This window comes from Lutra lutra, chromosome 18 (assembly GCF_902655055.1).
Source record: "Lutra lutra chromosome 18, mLutLut1.2, whole genome shotgun sequence".
Taxonomy (NCBI): Eukaryota; Metazoa; Chordata; class Mammalia; order Carnivora; family Mustelidae; genus Lutra; species Lutra lutra.
The window spans coordinates 19,798,201-19,824,446 of record NC_062295.1 but is presented as its reverse complement, the minus strand read 5'-3'; the positions used below and the strand labels follow the sequence as shown (position 1 = coordinate 19,824,446).

Genomic DNA, 26,246 nt, shown 5'->3' with positions numbered 1-26,246 from the left:
TAGGAATCAAGGTTATTTTGACTCTCGAAAACCACCATTTCTTTATTCAGTCTACCACCATTTTGGCTAGTCGGACACCTGGGTGGCTCAGTCGGTTAACCATCTGCCTTTGGCTCAGGTCATGATTCCAGGGTTCTGAGCTAGAGTCCCACTGTTTTTCCCTCTGCCTGCCACCACCCTCCACCCCCACCCAACTTGTGTGCCATATGCACACATGCTCTCCCGCGCTCTCTCTGACAAATAAATAAACTAAATCTTCAGAAATAAACGAAAAGCAAATTATGGCTACTGCAAGCAAAGTTACTGTGAACATTTTTATTCACATGTTATCTTCAACTTACTAGATAAATCAAATTTTTCTGCAAAATGGCTGTCAAGCTATACTCCTGCCAAAAATGGGAGTATAATTTCTCCACATGCTCACCAACACTTGATATTATCAGAATGCTTAATGTTTACCAACTTGATAGAAGTGAAATTATTTCTTCTTGTGGTTTTCCTCTGTGCTATTCTGATTACCAAAGTTCAATGCTTTTCCAACTCTGACTCATGGTATCACTTAGGTGAGCTGCAACCAACATTCTTAATTTAAAAAACAAAATGAAAACCTATCAGAGGACACTGTATCCAGGTTAAATGTTATTCCATGAAACTTCTATTTCCATTGTGTATATGCTTATACTGGGTCCCAATCTAAATTATTTTTGTTAACTGTATGCTTCTAGCCCAGTTAAAAGTCATTTTTATAGCTGTTTCAGTACAGCAAAACTCTATAGAGACATCTGGGCAACTTATCAGGGCACCATTCAGGACCGTGACACAAAGGAATGTATTTTATGAAAGTAGGACCTGAGATGTCCTTCCAGCATAAACCGGCAAAAACAGAATCAGAAGAGGGAAAAGAAAAAAAACCTGAGGGAAGCAATGAGGGGTGAATTATATGGAGAAAAGATTCTACAAAACCAACTGATCTATGACCTACTTAAAGCTCACTTCAAAATAATCACATTTCTCAACAAAACAAGGTTTCTCTCAACACTAAGACAGAAAGCTGGGATCCTATCCTTTCTTAACTATTGAAATGACAGAAAACTGACCCCTCCTTCTCTAGAGACATAATTCCCATCTCAAGATTCATCTCATTCTAGGTCTCATACAAGAGTATTCTTTTAGGTCTCTGCTTTCTACCCTTCCCTAAGGAGTGTCACAGTAACTAGAGACATCTTAATTCCAAAGACTTAGACGTTTATTCAGTTAACAAAGACTTACCAAGCCCCTAGTATATCCATCCCCTCTCTATTAAGAAATTAAGTTGTATCTCCCTCACAATTTTAACCCCTCGTTCTATTCTTTAAGATTATTTATTTATTTGACAGAGAGAGAGAGAAACACAGTGACAGAGGGAACACAAGCAGGGAGAATGGGAGAGGGAGAAGCAGGCTTCCTGTGGAGCAGGGAGCCCGGTGCGAGGCTGATCCCAGATCCCTGGGATCATGACCTGAGCCAAAGGTAGACGCTTAACGACTGAGCCTCCTGGGTGCCTCATCCTTCTTATAGTTAGTAAAGTTTGATATCTTTAACGAAAACTAACCGCCTCCTCTTGAAAATATTTTTCTTAGACTCAAACCATCCCACATTCCATGACCAACTTCTGCTATCTTCTCTGTTCAATCAATAATATCCCTACTCTAACCCTTTCAAATAACTATACTTTTTTGTAAGAATTTCTTCCTCACAAACTGTGAGGAAGAAACTAATCACACCACAATAATTGCCTGGTGGAATGAGTGTGAATCTACCGGTCACTTAATAGGAGTGTTATCTTGAGCTTTAAAATCTCTCAATCTCCTCTCTAAAATGGCTAAAACAGGGGCGCCTGGGTGGCTCAGCGGGTTAAGCCTCTGCCTTCAGCTCAGGCCCTGATCTCAGGGTCCTGGGATCAAGCCCCGCATTGGGCTCTCTGCTCAGCGGGGGAGCCTGCTTCCCTCCTCTCTCTGCCTGCCTCTCTGCGTACTTGTGATCTCTGTCAAATAAATAAATAAAATCTTTTAAAAAAATAATAAAATGGCTAAAACAATAGGTATCAAGGAATAATGATAATTACATTATCTCCTATTGCCCTTCTTATTACCTAAAGTTTACTATAATTGTAGTTTTTAATTTCCTCTAAATGCAATAAAATGTTTTCATAGAGGCACTTAAAGTGAGATACCAGGAAATATGGGAAGGAAAGGTTTAAAGACATATAAGGAAACTTGTCACATCGGTTATTGCTCTCCTTCTGTGCTCTGCTCCTACGTATATCCAGATTCTAAAAAGGCAAAAGTAAAAAGACTTCTTTCCCCATGGCAGACCAAATTTGAAGAACCCTCAATGACCCACACCCTATAAATCCCACTCTCTGTGACTGTGGGGAGACCTGTCAATAGAATGGGATACCATCACTCCAGTGGTTGTTATAAGGCAGATAGATTTTGCATATGTATTTAAGGTCCCTAATCAGTGGAATGGCCCAAAAGGGACTTATCCTGGGTGGGTCTGACGGGACCAGATGAGCTTTAAAAAAGGGTCTTACAGGAGAGTTTAGAGGCCAGACGAGGAAGTCAAGGAGACTGGCTCCTGCTTGTCTGAATACAAGTAACCATAATCATATGGGAACTGCTTATGTGGACTCGTGGTCAACTAACCAAAAGCTAGCAAAAGGAGGGACTTACAGCCTCAAGGAAATTAACTGTGCCAACAAGTACTGAGCTTGCAAAAACACTCTAAACCTCAGATAAAAACTGTAGCCACAGCTGACATCTTGATGAGATGATCTGGTGAGATGTTTTACATCTCCAGCTACTAAGTCCAGCGACCAAGTACCCAGACTGCTCACCTACACAAACTGTGAGACGGTAACTGGGTGTTGTTTAAGCCGCTAAATTACTTGTACTATGCTATACGTCAAAAGAAAATGAATACACTCCCTCACTACAGGACCAAGCAGCAAAGGAAAAAAGGGGAAGATGAAACAGGACTTCAGCTGTCTCCATTTTGACCTCCATTTTGCCTCAGTCTGTACTTTCTTAATAATTCATTAATTCACCATAATTAATAATTACGGTGAATTAATTAATAAACAATTAATAATTAAACTCCTCTTTCTGGCTCCTCTCTTAAATCAGGCAAAACACCCTGATGAAGTTCTAGAACCTAGCTCACCTAGGTTCGGTGGGCTGAGGTCCGGAGCCGATGACCAAGAAAGAATTCTTGAGACATCTTTGGTGCAAAATGGTGGTTTATTAATGGGGACAGGACCCTTGGGCACAAAGAGCTGCTGCCCCGGCTTGTGAGGGATGGCAGCTTAAGTACCCTGCGGTTGCGGGAAGGTGAGGGAAAGGGAGGTTTCAACGGAGTTTTCCTAGGCTAAAGAGGGCCTACAAGGTGCCAGGAGACCAATGTTGTCTTTTAGCAAGCCATTAACATCAAGAGAGTTGGGAGATTCCTGTCTTGCAGGATTGTGATCTCTGCAACTTAACTATTTGTTTCTCCTTTATGGCGGTCAGGGGTGCCTGAGGAATGTTACACATATTACCCAGGGGAGCGGGTGAAGACCGGGTGCAAGGTGCCAGCGTTTGCTTTGTCCTCAGTCAGCCTCCTGCTCCCTCATCATTCCCCCCTGAACAATTCTGACCCTTAAATCTTTAAGGTAGTTGAAGGTGGAAGGTCTCATCTTCTGTAACTTCTTCCTGCTGAATAGGGGCGGAGAGCTGTCCCTACCGACTCGGGTCAACATTGATCAGTTGAGGAATGTGTAGGGGAGTTACGAAAGGCGGAGGCAGCTGAATCCAACGCTGACACTGAAGTGTCTCTGTGCGTGGTCAGGATCATCTGTCGTGGTGGAATCATTGCAGCAATGGAGTCTCGGCACCAAGTAGAGAAACACCGAACAAAGCAACATGTTGAGATTAATAAGGCGGTAAGAATGAGAAGCCGGAAAGGAGATTTTTAATTGTTGACAGAGTCCTCCCTCAAACCAGGAATTTAACCATTCACTGAGAGAGAGAGAAGGATCCTGTAGAGCCTTAATCTGGGTATCCGTATCTTTTATTAGTCCTGTCACATTTTTGTGATAGTCCGGGATGTACACACAACATTCTGCTTTGATAACTGCGCATGTGCCACCATGTGCTGCTGTCAGGACATCTAAGGCCTTCCTCTTTCGTAGGTCTGCCTTGTGCATCTATGAGACTTCGATATTAAGTAAGGAGATGCTATTTAGTGAATCACTGAGTGCCTCTGTAGTGTATTGATTAAGGGCTTTTACATGCCAAATGACATCCTCTAGTCCCACAGATGGAGCAAAAATGGACGTCAAGTGATCATACCATTTACAAGCAGATCGTGTCCATCTTTGCTTTACGTTGGGGAAATTAGCTGGAGTGCTGATGGTTTTAGTAATGCGCCCGTGAATCCAGGCAAATCCTAAAGTACAGCGACCAATATACACCCTGGAGGAAGGCAGGCCACAGGTTAGTTCCACATATCCAGTGGGTTCCGTTTGGAGCTGACCATCTAATGCCAGGTGGCCTTACCCAATCAGCAGCAAACCAGTCAGTAGCCTGGAGTACTATTATCTGGGAACACATTTCTAATGATAGCCATCCTAGATGTCGTGTGTTATTTGCCCAAGTATCATACGTATGATTTCTTTGTTCCCGGCATTAAACAGCCTTTTGACTGAGCTGTCCAATAGTGGGTGTGAGTCACAAATATGTATCCCAGATTTGATATATGCCATCCTTAGTATAGCGATAAGGAGGGTTTTGTAACTTAGGCCCATATTTGATTGGGGAGTTATGGCTTGACAGCAATCCCCTTGCCTTCCAAATAGCTCCATGGGCATGGAGTATCAGGAAGGCATATTTGGATTCAGTGTTAATGTTTATTTTTAAGGCTTTGGCAATTGCAAAGTGCTAGTGAGCACTATGGCATACCTAGCTTTTCTTATTCTTTTTATGAAAACTATTGCCAACTGTCATTTGTATTTTTAACAGGGGTATCTTAAATCTGGCCAACCAGAGTAAGCAAGATCAATAACCTCTGAACAGTTTTTGCTCTATAGAGAAAGAAGTACACTGGTCAGCTTCAGGCATACGGGTAACTAGGTTTAAAGTTTGACAAGTTTGAAGTATTATTTCTGGCCTATCTGTAAGTATAGCACAGTATTTAAGAGGTCGGCCTCCATCATCCATTGGTGGCCTTTGGCTTCTAAGACAAATCTGGACCTGATGTGAAGTCATTACAGTCAGGGACTGTCCCATCGTGAGCTTCGAGGCTCTTTTTACAAGGAGGGCTGTCCTATGCTTCGCTAAAGCATCTGTTTGCAATTGCACCTCAACAGAGGTGGCTTCTAGGATAAATATGGGATGAAACCAATAAGAAGCCCTTTGAGTGGTCCAGGCTTAACAATATCCTGATTGCAGAGGATCACTGGCATGTGGGAGAAAACGTGTCAAGAGATAAGGGGAGTCCCCATGCGTCATCCAATCCAATCATAAAGAAAGTGGAGTCATCCATTATCGCCACAAGTCCACAGTTAATCCTATGGAGTGTGGCATGCTGACTTTTAGGTAGTTTCATTTTTCCAGCCACACACAAGGTGATAGTTATACAATTGTAGGGGAATCAATCCCATTTTTGCAGTCGGTCAGTCATGTGCCTTGGGGTTCTGCTAATATCCCCACAAAATAGTAAGATTGACTAAAAAAGCTATTGTGCAACTTCTGTGAAGGTTACCTCAAATTGCTTAGCTTAGGTAAACAAACATTTAAAGACAATCCAATCTAGAATTTAACATCCATAAAGGTGTGTTATTAAAACATAATTTTTCTCTCTAAAATAACCCTCATTTCCAGAGATAGTCAAATCAGGACTAATTATTTGAGAAACAAGTCCAGTTTTTTTTTTTAATTTTTTTAAAAATTTTTTCAGCGTAATAGTATTCATTGTTTTTTGTACCACACCCAGTGCTCCATGCAGTCTGTGCCCTCTGTAATACCCACCGCCTGGTTCCCCCAACCTCCCACCGCCCCCACCTCTTCAAACCCTTCAGATTGTTTTTCAGAGTCCATAGTCTCTCATTGTCCAGTTTTAACAAACTTGGCCTATTATTTACATGAGCTCAGCAAGAACAGTGAGTGTGATCATATAGGTCCTTTTAGAATCTGCTTTGCTGGAACTTCTTATAAGGAATCTCTAGGTTGAACTTTTAGTAGCCTCTCCGAGCCAGAAGCCAAGCCACGTACTTGCCATCAGGCATGCCTGCAATACCTGTCCATCTGGGCCAATTCTGTTTCCTGAGGTTCCCAAAGTATCCTGCCAGGAAGTGACATTCTTCACTCACCTGGTGAGGTTGCTGGGAACTCTGAAAGCAAGGCATCAGGCCAACACTCCCAAGGGGCTTTATGGCTCCAGGTTTCATAAAGGCAACCTTAGTTCCTTAAAGCTGTCTGGTCATATCTGAGTCTTTGCATGGCTTTCTCAAATAGGACACTCCAGTCAAAGCCTTGGTAAAATAACCCATGTTTCCAATGGTGTCCTGTTACAGGGAGAACAGATTCTTATTGAACTTATGCAAATGACCGACTGCCATGGAAGAAAGAATACTTACGGAGACCTTCTGATTTTCAGAGGGTTCAGATAGAGAGAAAAGTTGAATGCCTTGATTTGTTTACAAATCAATACTTTTACCTCTCTGTAAGTTACAGATAACTTAAGAAAAAGTATCCCTAGGGGCGCCTGGGTGGCTCAGTGGGTTAAGCCACTGCCTTCGGCTCAGGTCATGATCCTGCTTTCCCCTCTCTCTCTGCCTGCCTCTCTGCCTACTTGTGATCTCTCTCTCTCTGTCACATAAAAAAAAAAAAGAAAAAAAAAAAGAAAAAAAAAAAGAAAAAGTATCCCTAGTCTGGAAGAGCAAATATTAGAGAACCAGCAATGTTTAAAATAAGACAAAACATTAAGGGACACAACACTATAATCTTTTAGTTCATTTAGTCCCACGTTACTAAATCTGCGGAATGCAGCTTTACTTCAGTTAGTTTTGGAAATTCTTACCCATTTCAGTTTTACGATTTTCAAGTATATCAAATATCTGTATTTGTCCTGAAAGTCCTTTACATGAATCTCCTTGAAGATAAAACTCATTTTACAAGAGAATTAAAACAATTATAAATGACAAAAACTCAGAATGGATATGGTTAGAGCTGATGAGACATTTAGCTGGCAAGGAAATCAGGTTATTTCTGTGACACGTAACATTTCCATAATTACAATATCAAGTGATGATCTCTCAACATATTAAAACTTTAGGAAGTGCATAGAATCTCTAGAATAGTTATAGCATTTTCCCAAATGTAACCCAAGGTTTATCGTTGGTTTAGCAGTACTTCATGAGTAACTTAGCATACCAAGGAAAAGCCTGAGTTCAAGAGATTTACAGCTTAAATCTTGTCAACATTTGCTAAAATCTTATAAAGTTTTAAAGCACATGCCTAAATATAATTAGGGATGTTAAACACCTGATAACACAAAACATAGAAACTGGGTTTTCTGGGCAGGCAGAAAGAAAACCATTTACATTTTTTTTTTCTTTCTCTCTCTCTTTTTTTTTTTTTAATAAACAGATAATACATTTTTATCCCCAGGGGTACAGGTCTGTGAATCGCCAGGTTTACACACTTCACAGCATGCACCTTAGCACATACCCTCCCCAATGTCCATAACCCCACCCCCCACCATTTACATTTTCTTAACAGCAGATCAATTAATCTAAGAAAACTTGATCCTTTTTGAACTGAGAGAATTTCAGTCTTACACCAATGTACCTTTAAAACCCATTCATTTCAATCTTAGTCCATCCTGACCATAACTCAAATTCCTTTTCTGAAGATTTCCCTTCACAAACCTTCTACTTTCCTTTGCATTCAGGTTTTGTCCCAAGACATTTCCTTCCAAACAACCAGCTCCTTTAGGACAAATTACCTGCTTTTCCCTTCAATAAAATGTACTTCCATTCCTTAAATCTTTCTTACATCTCTCCTACTTTCCTACATACAGAGTTGCTTCCTTTATTTCCATCAGTCTTACAGTTAGCAGAATTTTGTACTCTTAGAAACACCTTAACCTCTAGTGAAGACTAAGTATTAACCGATTGTGAACTGTTACAACAGACTTCCTCAGAATTCTGGCAAATTTATGAATCAGTTAAGCGCAAAACAGGTTTACCAACAGATTTAAATACTCTTAGTTTCTTTGCAGTAAGAAGTCAAAAGCACAAACCTACATCCAGTAATTAATGACTTAGCATTTTATCCTGTTTGGTTAAGACCTAGATGTCCACAATTTAATTCCATTTGTCATCCAACCAAAACGTTAAAGTTTCAGGTTACCAAAGACTTTGAAAGCTACTTCCGCAATACCCATTAAAACTTTGAGACAGACAATTAACCATCAGTTTAGTAATTTCTTTCTTTTTTTTTTAAAGATTTTATTTATTTATTTGAAAGACAGATCACAAGTCAGCAGAGACACAGGCAGAGGGAGAGGAAGGGAAGCAGGCTCCCTGCTGAGCAAAGAGCCTGATGTGGGGCTGGATCCCAGGACCCTGGGATCATGACCTGAGCTGAAGGCAGAGGCTTTAGCCCACTGTGCCACCCAGGCGCCCCAGTTTGCTAACAAATTTTAACAAATAGCACGAGCTTATCTGACCTTCAGTAAACTACGAAGTTTCACATTTACTGCAGATAATTTAAAAGACATGTCTATCTTAATTAAACCAACAAACTGAACTTAGTTCTGATACTGATTTACGTTCCACCTGGGCCCACTCCACTTTGAATGTTTCCCTGAGACACGAGTGGGAGATCTGGAGTGCGGGGTGTTAGGTCCAGGGGGTGCTCTTCTTGCTTTTTGGCAGTGAAGAGAGAAGGAGCCGTGGTGCAGGAAGCCCCGAGGAAGGTCTAGAGGCCAGTTATGCAGGCCGCACCCCAGCTGGTGCAGAAACAGGAGAAGGGGGAGACAGGAACCCAAGTGCTACCAGGAGGCAGAGAACGGATTCCGGGTTTTAGAGCTCATGGGCTCCTACAGAGGAGCACAAGCCTTGTTTTCCCACCAGCAAGCGGGGAGGGGTTAAGCAGTCCATGTCAGGCCAGAGAAGACATGGAATTTCCCTGAAACAAAGGGAGTTTTGGTGGCTGCTTGGGAATATTCCTTACGGTCTCCGGTCTCCGTCTCGAGTTAGATGAACCCCAGCTGGCTCCAGTTATAGCCATTAACATGGAAATGAGTAAAGTAGAAGCTCCACATCTATTAGGAGGAACAGAGAGAAATAAGGTCAGAGTCCCCTTTGCTAGGGATGGCCCAGCAATCTGCGTTTACTAGAAGGCTTATTAACATAATTATCATCCAGTATGTCAAGTTTACTAGCTGACTCATTTGGGCAAACACATTCTGCAAAAGCTCCTTAGTTTGCGGTCCCGGTGCAGAGCAATGAAGGCCTAGGTATGAGCCATGAAGATATCCTAGGTCCATTTGCTCTGTTTCCTGCAGAGGAGATCTAACGGATAGATCCTACTGAGGCCATGCAGTGTTACAGGAGCCCAGTCCTTTTCTAAGTTTTGCCATCCAAATTATTTCCAGTGGGTTAAAAGGCACCCCAAGGTAGAGTCCTTGGGAACTGAAGAAGCCTACTGAGGCCATGCTCCCAGAAAAGTAAACAAGGTCCATTACCAAATCCCCTCCGACGCCTGGGTGGCGTCCCACGCAGGATATGTCAGAGGTGCCCGTGAGTCAAAAGCGACCAGAGGCGTCCCTCAACAAAAATTGCTATTGATCACCATCCTGCCTTCCCGGGGAAGGCATTCCTGCCGTTAAAGGCCCTGGAGGGGTGCCGCGTCCCTCCCCTTCCCCATCACATCCTAGGCTGCTGATGGGTGCCTGGTCAATGGACCAAAATACTGTGCCATGCCATGCCATCTTCTGTCCCGAAGACTGCATACTGTTTTGTCATTTTAACCCATGGAAATACTAGAAAAGTTTGGCAAGGGGAAATTACCCAAAAATTTTGTAGCTTTAAGTAGTTACCAGAAGACACTGACAAGAAACAGTAAAGGCTGAAATCCATCATGGTCTATGTGACATTCCAACACATGTGGTCCTTACAGCCAACTTCCCCAGGAAACGGTCCCCTGGCTGCGTTTTAATTCAATCGGGTATTGGTTTCGGCCGGCTCCCATTGGAGGTCCCCGCGGCCAGAAGTGGCTAGACCAGGGATGTGGAGGGGATCACATTAGATCAATCAGGAGGAAACCTTGGGAGTCTTAAGATTGGCAGCCGTCCTGGTGACTTAGGTGGCTGTCCCCGTGCCCAAGAGAGACAACTTTATATAAGGACAGCAATAAAGAGAGGTCATCAAGTTTCTGGGTCTTATTGCCATTCCGGCCAGGGTACTAACTTACAGCCAAAAGGCAGACGCTCTCCTCCCCGTAGAGTAGCCACGGGCTAGAGGATTACAGCCTGAGCAATTGACATGCAAGTATTCCAATAAGACCATACTCCTTAAAAACCCCCTGAAATGAGACTAAAGGAAAGGGAGAGAGAAAGTACTCACCAATTTTGCACCGACGCTCAGAGTCCAAATGGAAAGACTCACAGCCCCATATGATGAAGTTCTAGAACCTAGGTGAGGTTTGGTGGGCTGAGGTCCGGAGCCGATGACCAAGAAAGAATTCTTGAGACATCTCTGGTGCAAAATGGTGCTTTATTAAAGCACGGGGACAGGACCCGTGGGCACAAAGAGCTGCTGCCCTGGGTTGTGAGGGATGACAGCTTAAGTACCCTGCAGTTGCGGGAAGGTGAGGGAAAGGGAGGTTTCAGTGGAGTTTTCCTAGGCTAAAGGTGCCTACAAGGTGCCAGGAGGCCAGTGTTGTCTTTTAGCAAGCCATTAACATCAAGAGAGTTGGGAGATTCCTGTCTTGCAGGATTGTGATCTCTGCAAGTTAACTATTTGTTTCTCCGTTTTGGCGGTCAGGGGAGCCTGAGGAATGTTACACATATTATCGAGGGGAGCGGGTGGAGACGGGGTGCAAGGTGCCAGTGTTTGCTTTGTCCTCAGTCAGCCTCCTGCTCCCTCATGGACCCTACCAGCAAAGCATCCCCTGAGAAGAACCAAAACTACACGCACAACCAATAAGGACTGTCCCGGGCCACCAAGACCCCACGTGATGAACTCTAGGACAATGACTGACTTGACCTTCACTGTCCCTCCTGCATGTGCCCACCCACGTTCGATTCACATTTTCCTTACAGAAGCCTAGAAGTTTTAGCACTTGGGAGAAACAGTTCTCCCGGTGTTTGCCTCACTGAAATAAAGTTGTTTCACCGCCTTTTGTCTCAGCCTTTGGATGTTTGTCAGCAGCAAGTGCCTGGAGCTAGTCTGACTGGGACCCCTAGAGCCAGATGCTCTTGTACCCCTGAACCCAGGCTAAAAAGAGATGCATTTTTCTCCTCGTGGTGCATTAGACATCCTCGCAGCACTGATTATGAAGATATACAGATCCAGAATCAAGGGGAAAAGGTAAAAACGGCATAAAATGTTTAGAAGTTTTGCCTATTAAAAAAAAGGGCTCTTTCATACAGATCTTGCTAAACAGCTATCATATAATTTAGTACCTTCGTTTTAGTGATGAGGAAAGTAAAGCTCAAAGAGTGCCACCCCAAAAGATGACAAACTTAGGGAATGTTTATTAAAGTAACTTCAGACCAGGGCTCTTTCCCCTACACCACAGCCCTCCTTAAGGCTTTGAAAGAGACATTCGAACCAACAGTAATTATATTACTGTCTTCAACGGAAGGAATCCAAGTCACATAATTTCCCATCTATTTCAGTATCTCCTAGCTGTCAGATCAGCAAAAACTAAAGTGGATACTGAGAAATTTCCACCCAACAGTAGCTGGTCGGGTTGTAAAAACGACCACAGGTAAACCACTTAAATAAATTTAAAATACATCCCAAAAAATATAAAGAAAAAAAAATTAGAACACCTGTAGGTTTTCCAGAATTTTATTTAGAAAGCAAACAATTTGTGTTGTAAGTGTTCACAAAAATCAAAAGCAAACAGACCACCTTTCCGGATCTTTCAATATATCCCCCCCCCCTTCTGCAATTTTTAAAAAATCTGACATTATCGCTATAAACATGAAAATACAGTACAATATATATGCAATAAATAAATCGTTTTTAGTTTCATTGCTGTGTATACTTTCCTAGGTATATCACCGTCAAAATTTGCAGTTTTCTTAAAAACACGCAGAAAACTAAAAGGTAGAGTCATACTCAAATTCCACATAAATCACAAAACACTGATCTTTCTCTATACCAGTTCAAATACTTTTACACTGTATTTCCTAAGAAGATGCAAAATATACTCCTTTCGAGTCGCGACCGCAATTAGGAATAAACTATATTCATCATCGTTTAACAAGAACTTCAACAGCAAATAATTCGCTATGGTCACATACAGACAGCATTGTTTCGGGTCTATAAGCTTCCGAAACCATCCCACGATTTATACGCCCCGGGCACGATTCTCTGCAATGTGAAGAGAATCGATAACATTTCAAATGTGGGTAGAAAGGGTGACGTGACAATTCTAAGACCTGAAAATTGTTTTCAGCCCCTAGAGCACACATGAAGCACCCAGTTCACACCCTGCAAACGAGGCGAAGGTCCAACTTCAGGCACTCCAGTTTCCCAGCTCTTCACCCCGCTCCCACCCCGAGAAAGGAGGGAAAGCAACTTTTGTTGGCCTCTTCTCCCGGGGCCTTGGCAAACTAGCGGGGCAGTGCTCTGGCCTGAACTCGTTTTACAGGGAGGCCTCCGTCGGGGGCGGGGAAGGCAGATAGCGGGAAAGCCCGGCTGCGACGCCCCTTCTCCCCCCGTCGCCAACCCCATGCCCCACCCCACCAAGCAGCCCCGGCCGACCGGCCGCCAGGCCGAGCGACCCCCAGGCCCCTCGGCGAAGGCGAGCTCGTTGTCACGTGACGACGCCGCCGCTAAAACACCGCAGAAACGCAAGGCAGCGGGCGGCGGACGGCAGTCGCACTAGCCGGCCTCGGCCGGCCCCAGCGGGGGCAGGCGAGTCCCGAGAGTCCGGGCGGGCGCGCCGCGGCCGCCGCATTCCCCCTTTCCCGCCCCCCGCCGCCGCCGCCGCCGCCCGCACTCACCTCAGCTGCCCATCCGGCGCCGCCGGCCGTCGACCTAGTTTCCCCCCAAAAGTCTCCGGTGTGTTATTCCCGATGCGTGTGTGGGGGGGCAGTTGTTACGGGGTGGCCGCCGGGGGTTCGGGAGCGGGGTCCGCGCCTTCAACGGAGCTGCAATGCTAACCGCCACCTGGTGGCATTTTCCACACGCCAATACCGCCACTGCAGACTTGGGTCCCGACCGCCCTCTGCTGGCCGCGACGGGCACGCACGCGCACCAGCGGGGCGGGGAAACGTGGCCGCTGCGTGGAGACCGCGCCCCCGCGCGGAGCTGTGGCCTAGCTCAGCCAGTCCTAATTAGTGGGTACCTCTCGGTGAGGACGGCCAAGGTGGCGCCTGCGCGCCCCGCTAGCCGAGTTGCCGCCCGCCATTTGTGGAGCTTTTCCGAGACCTGGGAGGGAGACCTGCCCCCGGCCCCTTCACCGAGGCCCCTCCCCAGGTCTCGAGACTAGGGCTTCTCTGTAGCCCCGCCTGAGTCGTGCTGTCCGCATCCGACGTTGGGTCGCCCGTGGCGGAAATGGGAAGGAGTAAAGGAGCCAAAGCCTTCTCCCGCCTCTCCTGGGTTTGAAGAGGGTCTCTGAGCTTAGCATTGTGTTAGCTATACTTCCTGTTGACTGTTGGCAAGGCGCTTTCGCGAGTAAGGGTGAAAAGGTTTCGAGAACTCTTCAGGCCCTCCCGTGCCAATCTAGACGCTACAGTGCCTGCCCCAGGCCGATTGGCGTCGTCCCTGCCTCTGTAAAGCAGATCCACTCAGTGCTGGCTATGCATAAGGCGGCAGCATGGGCTAGTTAGTGAAAAAGGAATGTAGCTAGACCGGGAAAATACAGCCTCAGCTTTGGAATGCGATTTCTCTTCCCACAGCATAAGACTCTTTTCAGTGGCTCTGAAATGGACGTGAGAATTGACTAACGTGAGATCGTGATCAAAATATGCCCTTGAATGTCGCCTCTTCCTACCCGCGGGTTTCCGTGACGGTGGCTCCTATCTTTGACCTGCTCACAACTGTTCAGTACAAAAGTGAATCCTTAATCTCCCGGCTCATCAACCCATTTTGTGACTAAATTCTCTGTTGCTAGAGCCAGCTCTAATATTGCCTTAGAATCGCTCAATTCCTTTACAGTCCTCAGAGTCAATTTTCAGTAAATTACCCCAATTTCTGGTTTCTTTCCAAAAAGGGCACAAAGTGTGTGGCTGTTTGACCGGAGGAAGTCGCACCGACCTAAACACGCACACGCACTGATCTCTGGTTGATTTCTTTTATATTCTTTGCAAAGAGTGTTTACAGCTTTCCTTGTTATTAAAGGTGCCAGGTGCAATCTATACTAAAAGATAACTTCATTTAGTTTCCAGGGATCCAAGCAATGGGATTACAAATTCTCCAGTTGATATTCTCTCCATCTTGAGGTATCTGTAGTCACAGTGTGTTCCTGAGCTCAAAAATTCTCACCAAATCAACCTGTTCTCCTCTTTTTTCCAAAGCCAGTCTTCCTTGGACGATGTAAGCCATCCCTTCTCACTTCCCTCCACCACTACTTTTGTAAGGTCTTGTATCTTCAATGTCCTTATCCACCAGCTTCTTCCTTTCTGCTTTTCAACACCCGTTACCGCTGTCTTTTTTTAAATTTCAGTGCTACTATTCTCTCCAGGTACTGTATTATCAACCTTTCTTTCACACACATTTCTGAAAAGAAGCAGTCACCGCCTTCATTTGCACTTTATTCCTTAGCTTAATCAGACTTCATAACAACAAAATGAACTTACACTTTAAGATCGACAGAGTTATAATTTCCGACCATTTTCTCCTTCCTCATTTTCTTGGCATATCCAACCCCTACCCCTTCTTAAAATCCTACTTCCCTTTATTTAAGGACTATTCCTGATTTCTACAACCTACCTGGTTTACTGGTCTTATTCCTTTGCTAGCTCCTCCTCTTCATCCCACAGTTCAACTCCTAACTGTCCTCGACCACATTCTTGCACTTTAAAAGTCTCCCAAAATTACTGTTTCTGATTTTTCCTCAGCCTAGATTCCTCATGTTCCGCTTACTTGCCAGGAAGCTCCAGCTCAAAATTTAAACATTTAAAATAATGCTTTCTTAAAATTCAGATTTCCCAATTTCTCTTAACATTGTAATCTCTGTAGTAATTAAGAACAAGGACTTTGAAACGATACTGCTCTAGAAAGCTGTGTGACCTTGGACAAATCTCTTTGTACCTCAGTTTCCTCAGCTGTTGGAAAAAACAACGGTACCTATCTCACAGAGTCACTCTGAGTATTAAACAAATTAACAATTATTTAGAAATGCCATTGGTATTATTGCCGTGTTATTTTTATCTTGCTAAGAACTTTTTAGCGATTTTTTAAAATACCCAAGGGCAGAGAGTAGTCAACTTTCTGAGTTTAGAGAAATCTAAAATTTTCTTTATTTTGCCCTCTCACTTAACTCAATAGTTAAGCTGATGTTTGTAAATAATTACTTAGTGTCCTAGGTTCTACATTGTAAGGCTAGGCTCGACTCCACCATAACAAGTATAATAGCCTTCTATAAAGTCTTTGTCTTTCATTCACCACCCTTAAAAAAACGCACAAAAGCTTTGTGATTCCTATAGTTTATAAAATATAATCAAAAATACTTAATGGTATGCAAGAAATGACTTGATCTTTTTCCAATTTGTCTCTTCACAAATTCTTTATATTAGTTGATTTAGACTGAAAAATCATAAATACAAACAATAGGTACATTTAAAGTTTAGCATCAACCCATAGGTATGAACAAAAGATCAAAAGCGGTATCTGAAACTAGTGTGGATAGTAGCTCAAGACTCTTCAGTATTATTTAGGGTAGGGGTCCCTGGGTGGCTCAGTGGATTAAGCTTCTGACTCTCGATCTCAGCTCAGGTCTTGATCTCAGGATTGTGAGTTCAAGGCCCATGGTGACTCCACACTGGGCATGGAGCCGACTTAAAAAAAAAAAAAATGTTTTTTTAATTACTTAGGATAGGGAATATAGTATTGGTAGAGCAACCATTTGCTTAGTCCACGTTTCTTGGTGACCTTGGTATTCTACTTCATTGCTCATTTCAAATGATCTGAAATGAGCCCTGGCCAATTTGAAGTTTCATTTTTTTTTTTTTAAAGATTTTATTTATTTAGTTGACAGAGAGAGATCACAAGCAGGCAGAGAGGCAGGCAGAGAGAGAGGAGGAAGCAGGCTCCCTGCTGAGCAGAGAGCCAGATGTGGGGCTCGATCCCAGGACCCTGGGATCATGACCTGAGCTGAAGGCAGAGGCTTAACCCACTGAGCCACCCAGGCGCCCCTGAAGTTTCATTCTTGATGGGTTAGATGTCTAACAAGGAAGACACATACCCATTCGTTTTATTTCAACTCAGTTTCTTAGCCAACCTGGTACAAAAGTAGATATTTAGTATTATATATTTAAAAACTGCATTTACAGAGTTATATATCAATGTATTGTAAGTGTAATATAAATGCATTGAAGAATAAATGGTTAACATTTATTAATGAATACCATGAAGAACTTTGCCTTATAATACAAAAAGCTAGCTGGTGACTATTTACTTATTTATTTATAAAAGATCTATTTATTTACTTAAGTAATCTCTACACCCAATGTAGGCTAAAACTCGTGACTCCAAGATTAAAAGTGACATGCTCTACTGACAGCCAGCCAGGTACCCCCAGTTTGTGACTATTTAGATGACAAATTAACTTTAAAATTTGTCTTTTTCCATTTTGGATAATCTTAGCACAAGTAAGATTTCAGCATTATCCTACTGACCTTTAAGTTCTGCTTGAAGTGAAAGATATTTAGCCAACTTGTTCTCATAATGATAATGATGGTGTTCCTTTCACGGAAGTCTCTATGTTAATGATTTTATGGTTTTAGAGCAGTTTTAGGTACAATAAAGGAAGGTATGGAAGGAGGAAAGAATGGAGATTTCCCCTATACCCCCTGCCCACACATGCATGGCCTCCTTCCCCATTATCAATATTATTCACCAGAATGATATATTTGTTACCAAAGATGAACCTATATTGACACATCATAATCACCCAAAGTACATAGTTTACCTTAGGGTTCACTCTTGGTGATTTATATTCTGCTGGTTTGGACAAATGTATAATGATATATATCCATCATTATAATAACATACTAGTATTTTCATTGTCCAAAAAATCTGTGCTGTGTATACTCATCCTTCCTTCTTCCTGACCTCTGGCAAACCCTGGCAACCACTGATCTTTTTATAGTCTCCATAGTTTGTCTTTTCTAGAATGTCCTATCATTGTAATCATACAGTATGTCGCCTTTCAGATCGGCTTCTTTCACTCAACACTATGCTTTAAGCTTCCTCCATGTCTTTTCATGACTTGATTGTTCATGGTTTTTTAGTGCTGAATAATAATCCATTGTCTGGATGTACCACAATTTACTTATCCAGTCATCTACTGAGGGATATCTCAGTTGCTTCCAGGTTTTGGAAATTATGAATAAAGCTGCTATAAGCATTCCTATGCCGGTTTTTTTTCTGAACATAAGTTTTCAACTCATTTGGATAAATACCAAGGAGTGTGTGATTGCTGAATCATATGGTAAGAATATATTTAGTTTTGTAAGAAACTGCCAAATTGTCTTCCAAAGTGGCTGAACCATTATGCATTCTAACCAGCAATGTATGAGGGTTCCTATTGCTCCACATCCCGGTCAGCATCGGGTATTGTCAGTGTTCAGGATTTTGGCCATACCGCTAGGTATGTGGTGGTATCTCATTGTTGTTTCAGTTTGCATTTCGCTGGTGAAATCTTCTCCAATGCTTGTTTGCTACTATATATCTTCTTTGGTGAGCTATCTGTTAAGGTCTTTGGCCCATTTGTGTGTGTGTGTGTGTGTGTGTGTGTGGTTTGTTTACTTTTTGTTGCATTTTAAGAATTCTTTGTATATTTTGGAGAACAGTCCTTTATCAGATGTGTCTTTTGCAAGTATTTTCTCCCAGTCTGTGGCTCATCTTCTTTTGACATTGCTTTTGCAAAACAGAAGTTTTTAATCTTAATGAATTCCAGCTTATCAATTCTTTCTTTCTTGGATTGTATCTTTGGTTTTGTATCTAAAAAGACATCACTACACCCAAAGGTATCTAGGTTTTCTCTTCTGTTAACACCTAGGAGTTTTACAGTTTCACATTTCACATTTAGGTCTATGATCCATGTTGACTTAATTATTTGTGAAAGATGTAAGATTGATGTCTAGACCTTTTTTTTTTTTTGCCTGTGGATGTCCAGTTGTTTCAGAACCACTTATTGAAAAGACTGTCTTTTCTCTATCTTACTACCTTTGCTCCTTTGTCAAGGACCAGTTGACTATATTTATGGGGGTTTATTTCTGGACTCTCTATTCCATTGACCTATTTTTTTTTTTTTTTTGGCCAATATCACACTGTCTTGATTACTGTAGCTTAATGCTAAGTCTTGAAGTCCAGTAGCATCAGTCCTCCAGCTCTGCCCTTGTCCTTTAATATTGTGCTGGCTATTCTGGGTCTTTTGTTTCTCCACATAAACTTTATTCTTTTTTTTACTAAAGCATAATTAACAATGTTTCAGGTATAAAATGTAATGATTCAATAATTCTATACATTACTCAATGCTTATTAAGGAAGGGTACTCTTGATCTCCTTTATCTACTTCACCCTTACCCCACCCTGCTTCTCCATATAAACTTTATAATCAGTTTATTGGTATCCATAAAATAACTTGCTGGGATACTTATTTGAATTGCATTGAATCTATACATCAAGTTGGGAAGAACTGACATCTTGATGATAGTGCATTTTCCTATCCATGAGCATAGACTTTCTCTCCATCTATGTGGTTCTTCTCTGATTGCTTTCATCAGAGTTTTGTAGTTCCTCTCATACATATTTTTTTTTTTAAGATTTTGTTTATTTATTAGAGAAAGTCAGAGAGAGAGAACACAGTGGTGTGCAGGGCAGTGGTAGAAGTAGACTCCCTGCTGAGCAGGGAGCCCAATGTGGGGCTCGATCCCAGGACTCCAGGATCATGATCTAAGCCAAAGGCAGATGCTTATCCAACTGAGCCACCCAGGCACACACACACACCCCATAGAGATTTTGTAAGAAAGACTTTCAAAGTAACATTTTATTCATGATTCTTTTCTTCTCCAGCCCTTTTACAGAGTTCTAGGTGCAGCTATTAGATATTTAGGCCAAAGAGAGGTCTCCTGAGTATGCTTTCTCACTCTTTACTTTCACTATTTTTACAAATCACATGAATATCTGTAACATAGTATTTTGGGGATCATGATCACTGTCTCACTTTACTCTCCCAAAATGAAGTATTCTTCCTTCACATCTTCACTTGGCTACAGGACATTTGCTGTTACTTGTATTGCTAGACCTTTGCAAAAATCAGAAATCGTTTTCCTTTCTTTCCTACTCTTGCAATTAAGGTGTGCTACCAATTGGTGGTAATAATATGTCAGGCCTAACTATCAGATGAACCCATGGTTTTTCCATTCGGTTTTTTTTTCCTTTTCTTCTTCTTCTTTTTTTTTTTTTTTTTTTTAAAGTAGGTTCCACACAAGGCATGGAGACCAAGGACATGAGGCTTAAATTCACAACCCTGGGATCAAGACCTGAACTGAGAGCAAGAGTCGGACACTAAACCAACTGAGGCACCCTGGCACCCTTTCCACTCCTTTTTTAATACTAGAAACACAAGTCCTTCTAAACATGAGCAATCAATTACCAACGTTGGTAATAAGGGAGACCAGAATACTTCCCATTTCAGAATCAGTAACCTGGTTGTAGGCAAAACCTCGTCCCCTCACAATGGAGGATCAGTACTACTCAGACACTTAAAAAAGAAATCTCATAAGCCGAGGGGTAAAACTAGTGTGAATAGGAGCCAAGGATTCTTATACATTCCTTAGGGTAGAGAATAAAATATCAGTAAAATAACCAATTGCTTACTCCAATTTTCTTGGTGTTTTTAGAATTTCCACATCGTTGCTTATTTTAAAAGATCTGGAATGAAGCCTGACCCACTTTAGGGAGTCATCCTCAATAGGATAGATACAAAATAAAATATTGTTTTATGTAAACAGGAAAAAAGAGCATCTATTTTTTCCAGTCAAAGAAATGCACGCATGGCAATAAAAAGAAACTAATTATAACAGAACATTCCAACTTTTTCATTCTCTTTTCTGGCCATGTTATCTAGACACAGATTTGTTTCCACATTTCATATCTCTCCCAAAGAGAAATAGTGACGTGGAATCTGGGAATCAGGATAAATATTCTCTAGGTACCAGGAGAAAGGTTAGCATTGTAGTTTGTGTCTTAAACCAAGTCTTGATGATAGATCTCCATAATCTACCTTTGGAACACCTGGAGAAATTATATAGAAGAAATTCTTGAACTCATCCATCCACACTTCTGCAAGTCGTCTGTTATTTTTATTGATAATCTGTCCTGTGCCTCCTGGAAACGTGTAAGGTGTGGCTTTCCGAAACACGTGTCCAACATGGGAGCAGGTGACGATCTCTAAAGTCCCTCCACATTGCCAGATCCTAAAGGAAATTTCTAGGTTTTCTCCTCCCCAAATATCCATTCCGGCATCGTATGTTCCAATTTCCTGAAAGTAATCTCTGTCTATTGAAAAAAGGCCTCCTGCCATTGTAGGTGTTCTGACAGGAAGAGTCCGAGCACCTTTCCTTCGGTCCATCTCTCTTAGGGGAACTGGATACCAGCGGAAATGAAGCTTCCAGTTGAAGCCACCACAGGTCTATATCAGAGCCTGCCATGTACTCAAAAGTATCATCACTGATCCCATCAGCGATAGGACAGACCACTGTTTTCCTGTCATGTTTGATTCTGGCTAAGACAGGCTCCAGCCATCCCACTGTGCATTCACAGTGAGCATCTAAGAAGGTGATCACTTGGCCTTTAGACACAGCAGCTCCTTTTAATCTAGCTCTGATCAAGCCAGATCGTTGTTCCATTCGAATTACATGAACTGGTACTTTTAATTTTTTCACGTAACTCTCCAGAGGTCTTTTTAAAAAGTCTCTTTCACTGGCATCATCTACTAGAACAATTTCTTCTAGCATGTGTCTTGGTGAGCGATTAATGACACTCTGGACAGTTCGCAGAAGTGTGCTCCAAGCCTCGTCGTGGAAAACAATCACCACACTGGTTGTAGGAAGATTATCTGGATACGCCTTTGTTTTACACCCTTCTAACCTGACATCTCGTAAAGATCTGTTGAGTGCCATCATCTCACTCGCCATTAAACTGAACTGATTGATTTTAAACATCTCTTTCATCTTTTCTTGATCCTCTTTAGGAATGACGACTGGTTTCCCCATTTCTCCAGGACCTTCATGAGGCTTTTGTCTTGGCTCTAGAACATCCCCAGCGGGAAGTCCTTGCTCCTTCTTTCATCACATTGGTTGCATTCACTGAAGTAAAGCAGCAGGAACATATCCAAGAGTACCCAAATCAAGGAGGTGGCTAGACCACCCTGCAATATGCAAATTTTCTCATGGCACTTAAGTCAAATGCAAAATTTTAAAATATATATATATCTTATATTAATAATATATATATATTATATATATATTAAATATATATTATATTAATATATAAATATAAATATATATATAAATATAAATATATAAATGTTATATATATATAAATATACAAAGGTCATGAAAATTATTCCAATCCAGTTTCATCAGAAATCACGTTCATAACCCCAAAGTGGTTTTTCAAATGAATTCATATCCCAAATCCACATGTCCCACATTTCCTCGCTCCGCGAACCGCGGCGGCGGCGGCAATGGCGGCGGCGGCGGTGGCGGGAGCTCCTCGGGGCCGGCCCAGGCGGTCGCGGCGCGGTCCCTCTGGCCGCAGAGCGGGCGCTACTCTCTGGCCGCCGTCCGCCTCGCCGCCTCCTCGACCACTGCAGGCGGCTGCCCAGGATTTTCTTAATAACAGTTTCTTTAGCTTACCTTATTGAAAGACTACAGTATATAATATATAGAGAATACACACTATGTGTTACGTTCACATGATCAGTCAGGCTTTCAGTTGGCAGCCGACTATTGATAGTTAAGTTAGGGAGAATCAAAATTTACATAGGACTTTTTGACAGCAGGGGAGGTCAGACGCCCAACCCCTATGTTGTTCTCGGGTCAACTGTACTCTCTTTCTAACGGCTGAATAGAATTTCATTGTATGGACGTACCATGTTGACATTTAGGTTGTTTTTAGTCTTTTACTGTCATAACATTATTATAGATCCACCTTTTCAAGCACGGGGAGTACACTTGCGGGGTAAATAGAATTGCTGGATCAAAAGTTACATGTATTTTAAATGTGTCATTATTTTTAACTGCCCTTCAAGGAGAGAGTACCAATTTATAGCCACAAGCTACAAAAACAAAACAAAACTGGATAAAAAACTAAAAATGCATGATATTTCATTTTTCCTAAAAATTGAACCATATGACATAGAAAACAAAAACACTAAAAGAAACTACACAAAAATGTCAACAGTAGATTTCTCAAGGTAATAGAATTACAGGTGATTTTTATTTTCTTCTCTATCTTTTTGTGCCTTTTCCAAATTTTCTAAAGCAAACAGACTATAATAAAAAACAAAATAAACCTGTGTTAAAAAACAAATATTGACTGTTTATACATTTTGATGTATTCATTTCTAGAAACTGCATAATGATGCGTTTTGTATTTTACCTCCAAGGGTTCAAAATAATTGCATTTATTATAACATATCAAAAATGAGATGACTTATTAAAACACTAGTATTAAAATTTAACTAAGGAAAGAGTTATTAAAATAATTATATCTAATTTTCACTACTGAAAATATTCTTTTAACGTAGGGCTAAAGCACTGACTAATTCTTTTATTTTGTTTTAAAGATTTTATTTATTTATTTGAGAGAGGGAGAGTATGTGAGCTTCGGGTGGGGGCAGGAGAGCAAAGCAGACTCCCTGCCCAGCTAAGAAATCAAAGAAATCAGGACTTTCACATTCTTTCTCTCTCTCTCTCTCTCTTTTTTTTATTTAAAGGGGCGAGAACCAAAGTTAGTACAATCTATTTAATGGTGTAATTAACTATCTTAAAAATAAAATGTCCCTTAAATTTACGTATGAGAGACAACCATATCACATCAAAACATTGGATCTAAATATTCCTCTGGGAAATGTGCTTTCCTGCAGCTAGGCGAAAGCCACTCAAGAGTCTACGAAATGTCAAAATTCCAAGATCGTGATGAAAATAATATTTTGAGGACAGGAAACGGGAAGGACAAATGACAGAGGGAAAAAAAAAAAAGTCTTACTTCTTACTGTGTTTCTGCAATCTCCATCCTGTGTGGGTAGAGCCTCTGTTTAGAAAATGGGCTCACAGGGTACCCTGGGGGGCTCAGTCAGTTAACAGTCTGTCCTCAGCAGACGTCATGAACCCAGGGTACTGGCATAGAGCCCCCCTTGGGCTCCTTGCTCAGTGGGGAGTCTGCTTCTCCTGCTTCCTGTGCCTGCCGTTCCCACTGCTTTGCAACTCTTTCTTTCTCTCTCTCTCTCTCTCTCTCTCAGATAAATAAAACCTTTAAAACAAATAACAAAATAAATAAAACGGCCTGACAGACCACCTGGGAGAGGGGAAAGCACAAGTAAATGTCGCCAAATAAACGGACTTGTTCAGCTACAGAGTGGTGAGCTGGAGCAAAGGCGGTGAGAAATAAAAGAGGGGGAAAGGAAGATAAAATCTGTGTTCTAAAACCCTGCTGCTTAAGTGTAACTATTTTAAGAACAAATCTGAGTAGCATTTAGAAATGTTCCACAATGTTAAAAAATAATGCTGGGGCGCCTGGGTGGCTCAGTGGGTTAAAGCCTCTGCCTTCGGCTCAGGTCATGATCTCAGGGTCATGAGACAGAGCCCCGCATTCAGGCTCCACACTCAGCGCAGAGTCTGCTTCCTCCTCTCCCTCTGCTCTCCCCTCCCCTCGCTCTCACTCTCTCTCTCTCTCTTTTTTTTAAAGATTTTATTTATTTATTTGACAGAGAGAGATCACAAGTAGACAGAGAGGCAGGCAGAGAGAGAGAGGGAAGCAGGCTCCCTGCTGAGCAGAGAGCCCGATGCGGGACTCGATCCCAGGACCCTGAGATCATGACCTGAGCGAAGGCAGCGGCTTAACCTACTGAGCCACCCAGGCGCCCTCTCACTCTCTTAAATAAAAAAATAAATAAAATATGTTAAAAACCAGAAAACAATAGCGGGCCTCAATTAACTAAGACCCAGAAGCTATCATCTCCACTCAAAGGAAGCTACTGGTATTGTCTTCCAGCTTCACCTAACAGCCAACTACTTCACAAGGATTAATAGGATCTAAGATCCACTTTCTCTGTTGCAAGGAGTCCCTGAATAGTCTGGGCAAGACCTTCACTGAAAAGGAATCAACATTTACGACAGAGTGAATAAGAAGGAGAAACCGATCAGAGACTTCCCGGGGTACAGTGTCGCATATCTGACTTAAACGATAAAAAAAAAAAAGTTAGCATAGGACAGAATATGGGGTGCCATGGATATGAATAACGCTAACATACTTCAGAAAAAATTAAACATTTAAGAACATGTATTCTGAATATATTCTCCCAGTCTGTCTTGCCTGTGAATTTTCTTAGTGTATCTATTTTTCTGTTGTAATGAGTGTTTCCGGTGTTCTGTATATGAAAGATTTACCTACCTCAAGGTTGTCAAGATATTCTCCCATGTTTTCATACAAATGCCTTCTGGTTCTAGCTTTTTTTCTTTTTAAATATTTATTTGAGAGGGGGAGAGAGCGCACATAGGGGGCGGGGTACAGGGAAAGAATCTCAAGCAGACACCCTGCTGAGCATGGAGCCCGACACAGGGCATGACACTGGCCTTGATCTCGTGACCCTGGTATCACGACCTGAGTCCTAAATCAAGAGTTGGACTCTTCAGAGACTGGCTCACCCAGGTGCCCCTGGTTTTAGTTTTTATAGTTAGGTTTATAATCCATCCCAATTTAAGGTGTGTGCTCAGAATCAGGGAGGGGTCAAGGTCCGTATTGTTTCCGCCTGAATATCGTGCAGAATTATTCATTAAAAAGACTTCCCTTTCCCCCACTTAACTGACTTAATACTCTGGGCAAAAATCTATTGACAACACTCGTTGTGCCTGCTCTATTTCTGGACTCGATTCTGATAAACTGATCTAACTTTACGCCAAAGACTTTGATTACTGTGACTTTACTGTCAGTCTTAAAATTCAGCAAGAATACGCAGTGTAAGTTCTTCAACTATGTTCTTTTTTGAAGAATTTTTTGGCTACTCCAGACCCTTCACCTTTCCATACACATTTCAGATTCAACGTCTTCATTTCCTCAAAGGAAAAAAAAAAAAAAGGCCAGGATTTTGACGGGGACTGTATTGTTTGCAAGAATCAAGCTGTGAAAAACAGAAATCTCGACAACATCAAATCCTCTGATGCATGAACAAAGCATATCTCCCAATTATTCCGGTCTTCGTGAATTCCTCTCAACAATGTTTTATACTTTTCTGTATAAAGGTGTTTCTTGTCTTCCATGGGATTCATTCCTATCTAGTTTCCTTACTTTTTGTTTTTTGTTTTTTATGTAGGCTGCACACCCAGCATGGAGCCCAAAAAGGGGCTTGAACTTATGACCTTGAGTTTCACGCCCGAGATGAAATCAAAACTCAGATGCTTCAACGACTGAGCCACCCAGTCACCCCAACAAGTTGATGTCTTAGATGCTACTGTAAAATATTTTAAATTTTCATTTTCCTATCCGTATAGATTTACAATGCATCTACCTGACAACGAATTCCTGTCCA

The 26,246-nt window shown here is 42.0% G+C and overlaps 1 protein-coding gene across 1 annotated transcript; it reads right to left on the bottom strand.

The window, feature by feature from the left end:
• Positions 1-20,557: 20,557 nt before the first annotated feature.
• LOC125090286 (polypeptide N-acetylgalactosaminyltransferase 1-like) lies at positions 20,558-22,308 on the bottom strand. The gene is given in 5 exon segments (XM_047712853.1): positions 20,558-21,125; positions 21,127-21,767; positions 21,770-21,859; positions 21,862-21,927; positions 22,036-22,308. Coding segments are annotated over 4 exon segments (1,221 nt in total). The 5' UTR covers positions 21,887-21,927; positions 22,036-22,308; the 3' UTR covers positions 20,558-20,660.
• Between the last annotated feature and the right edge of the window lie 3,938 nt (positions 22,309-26,246).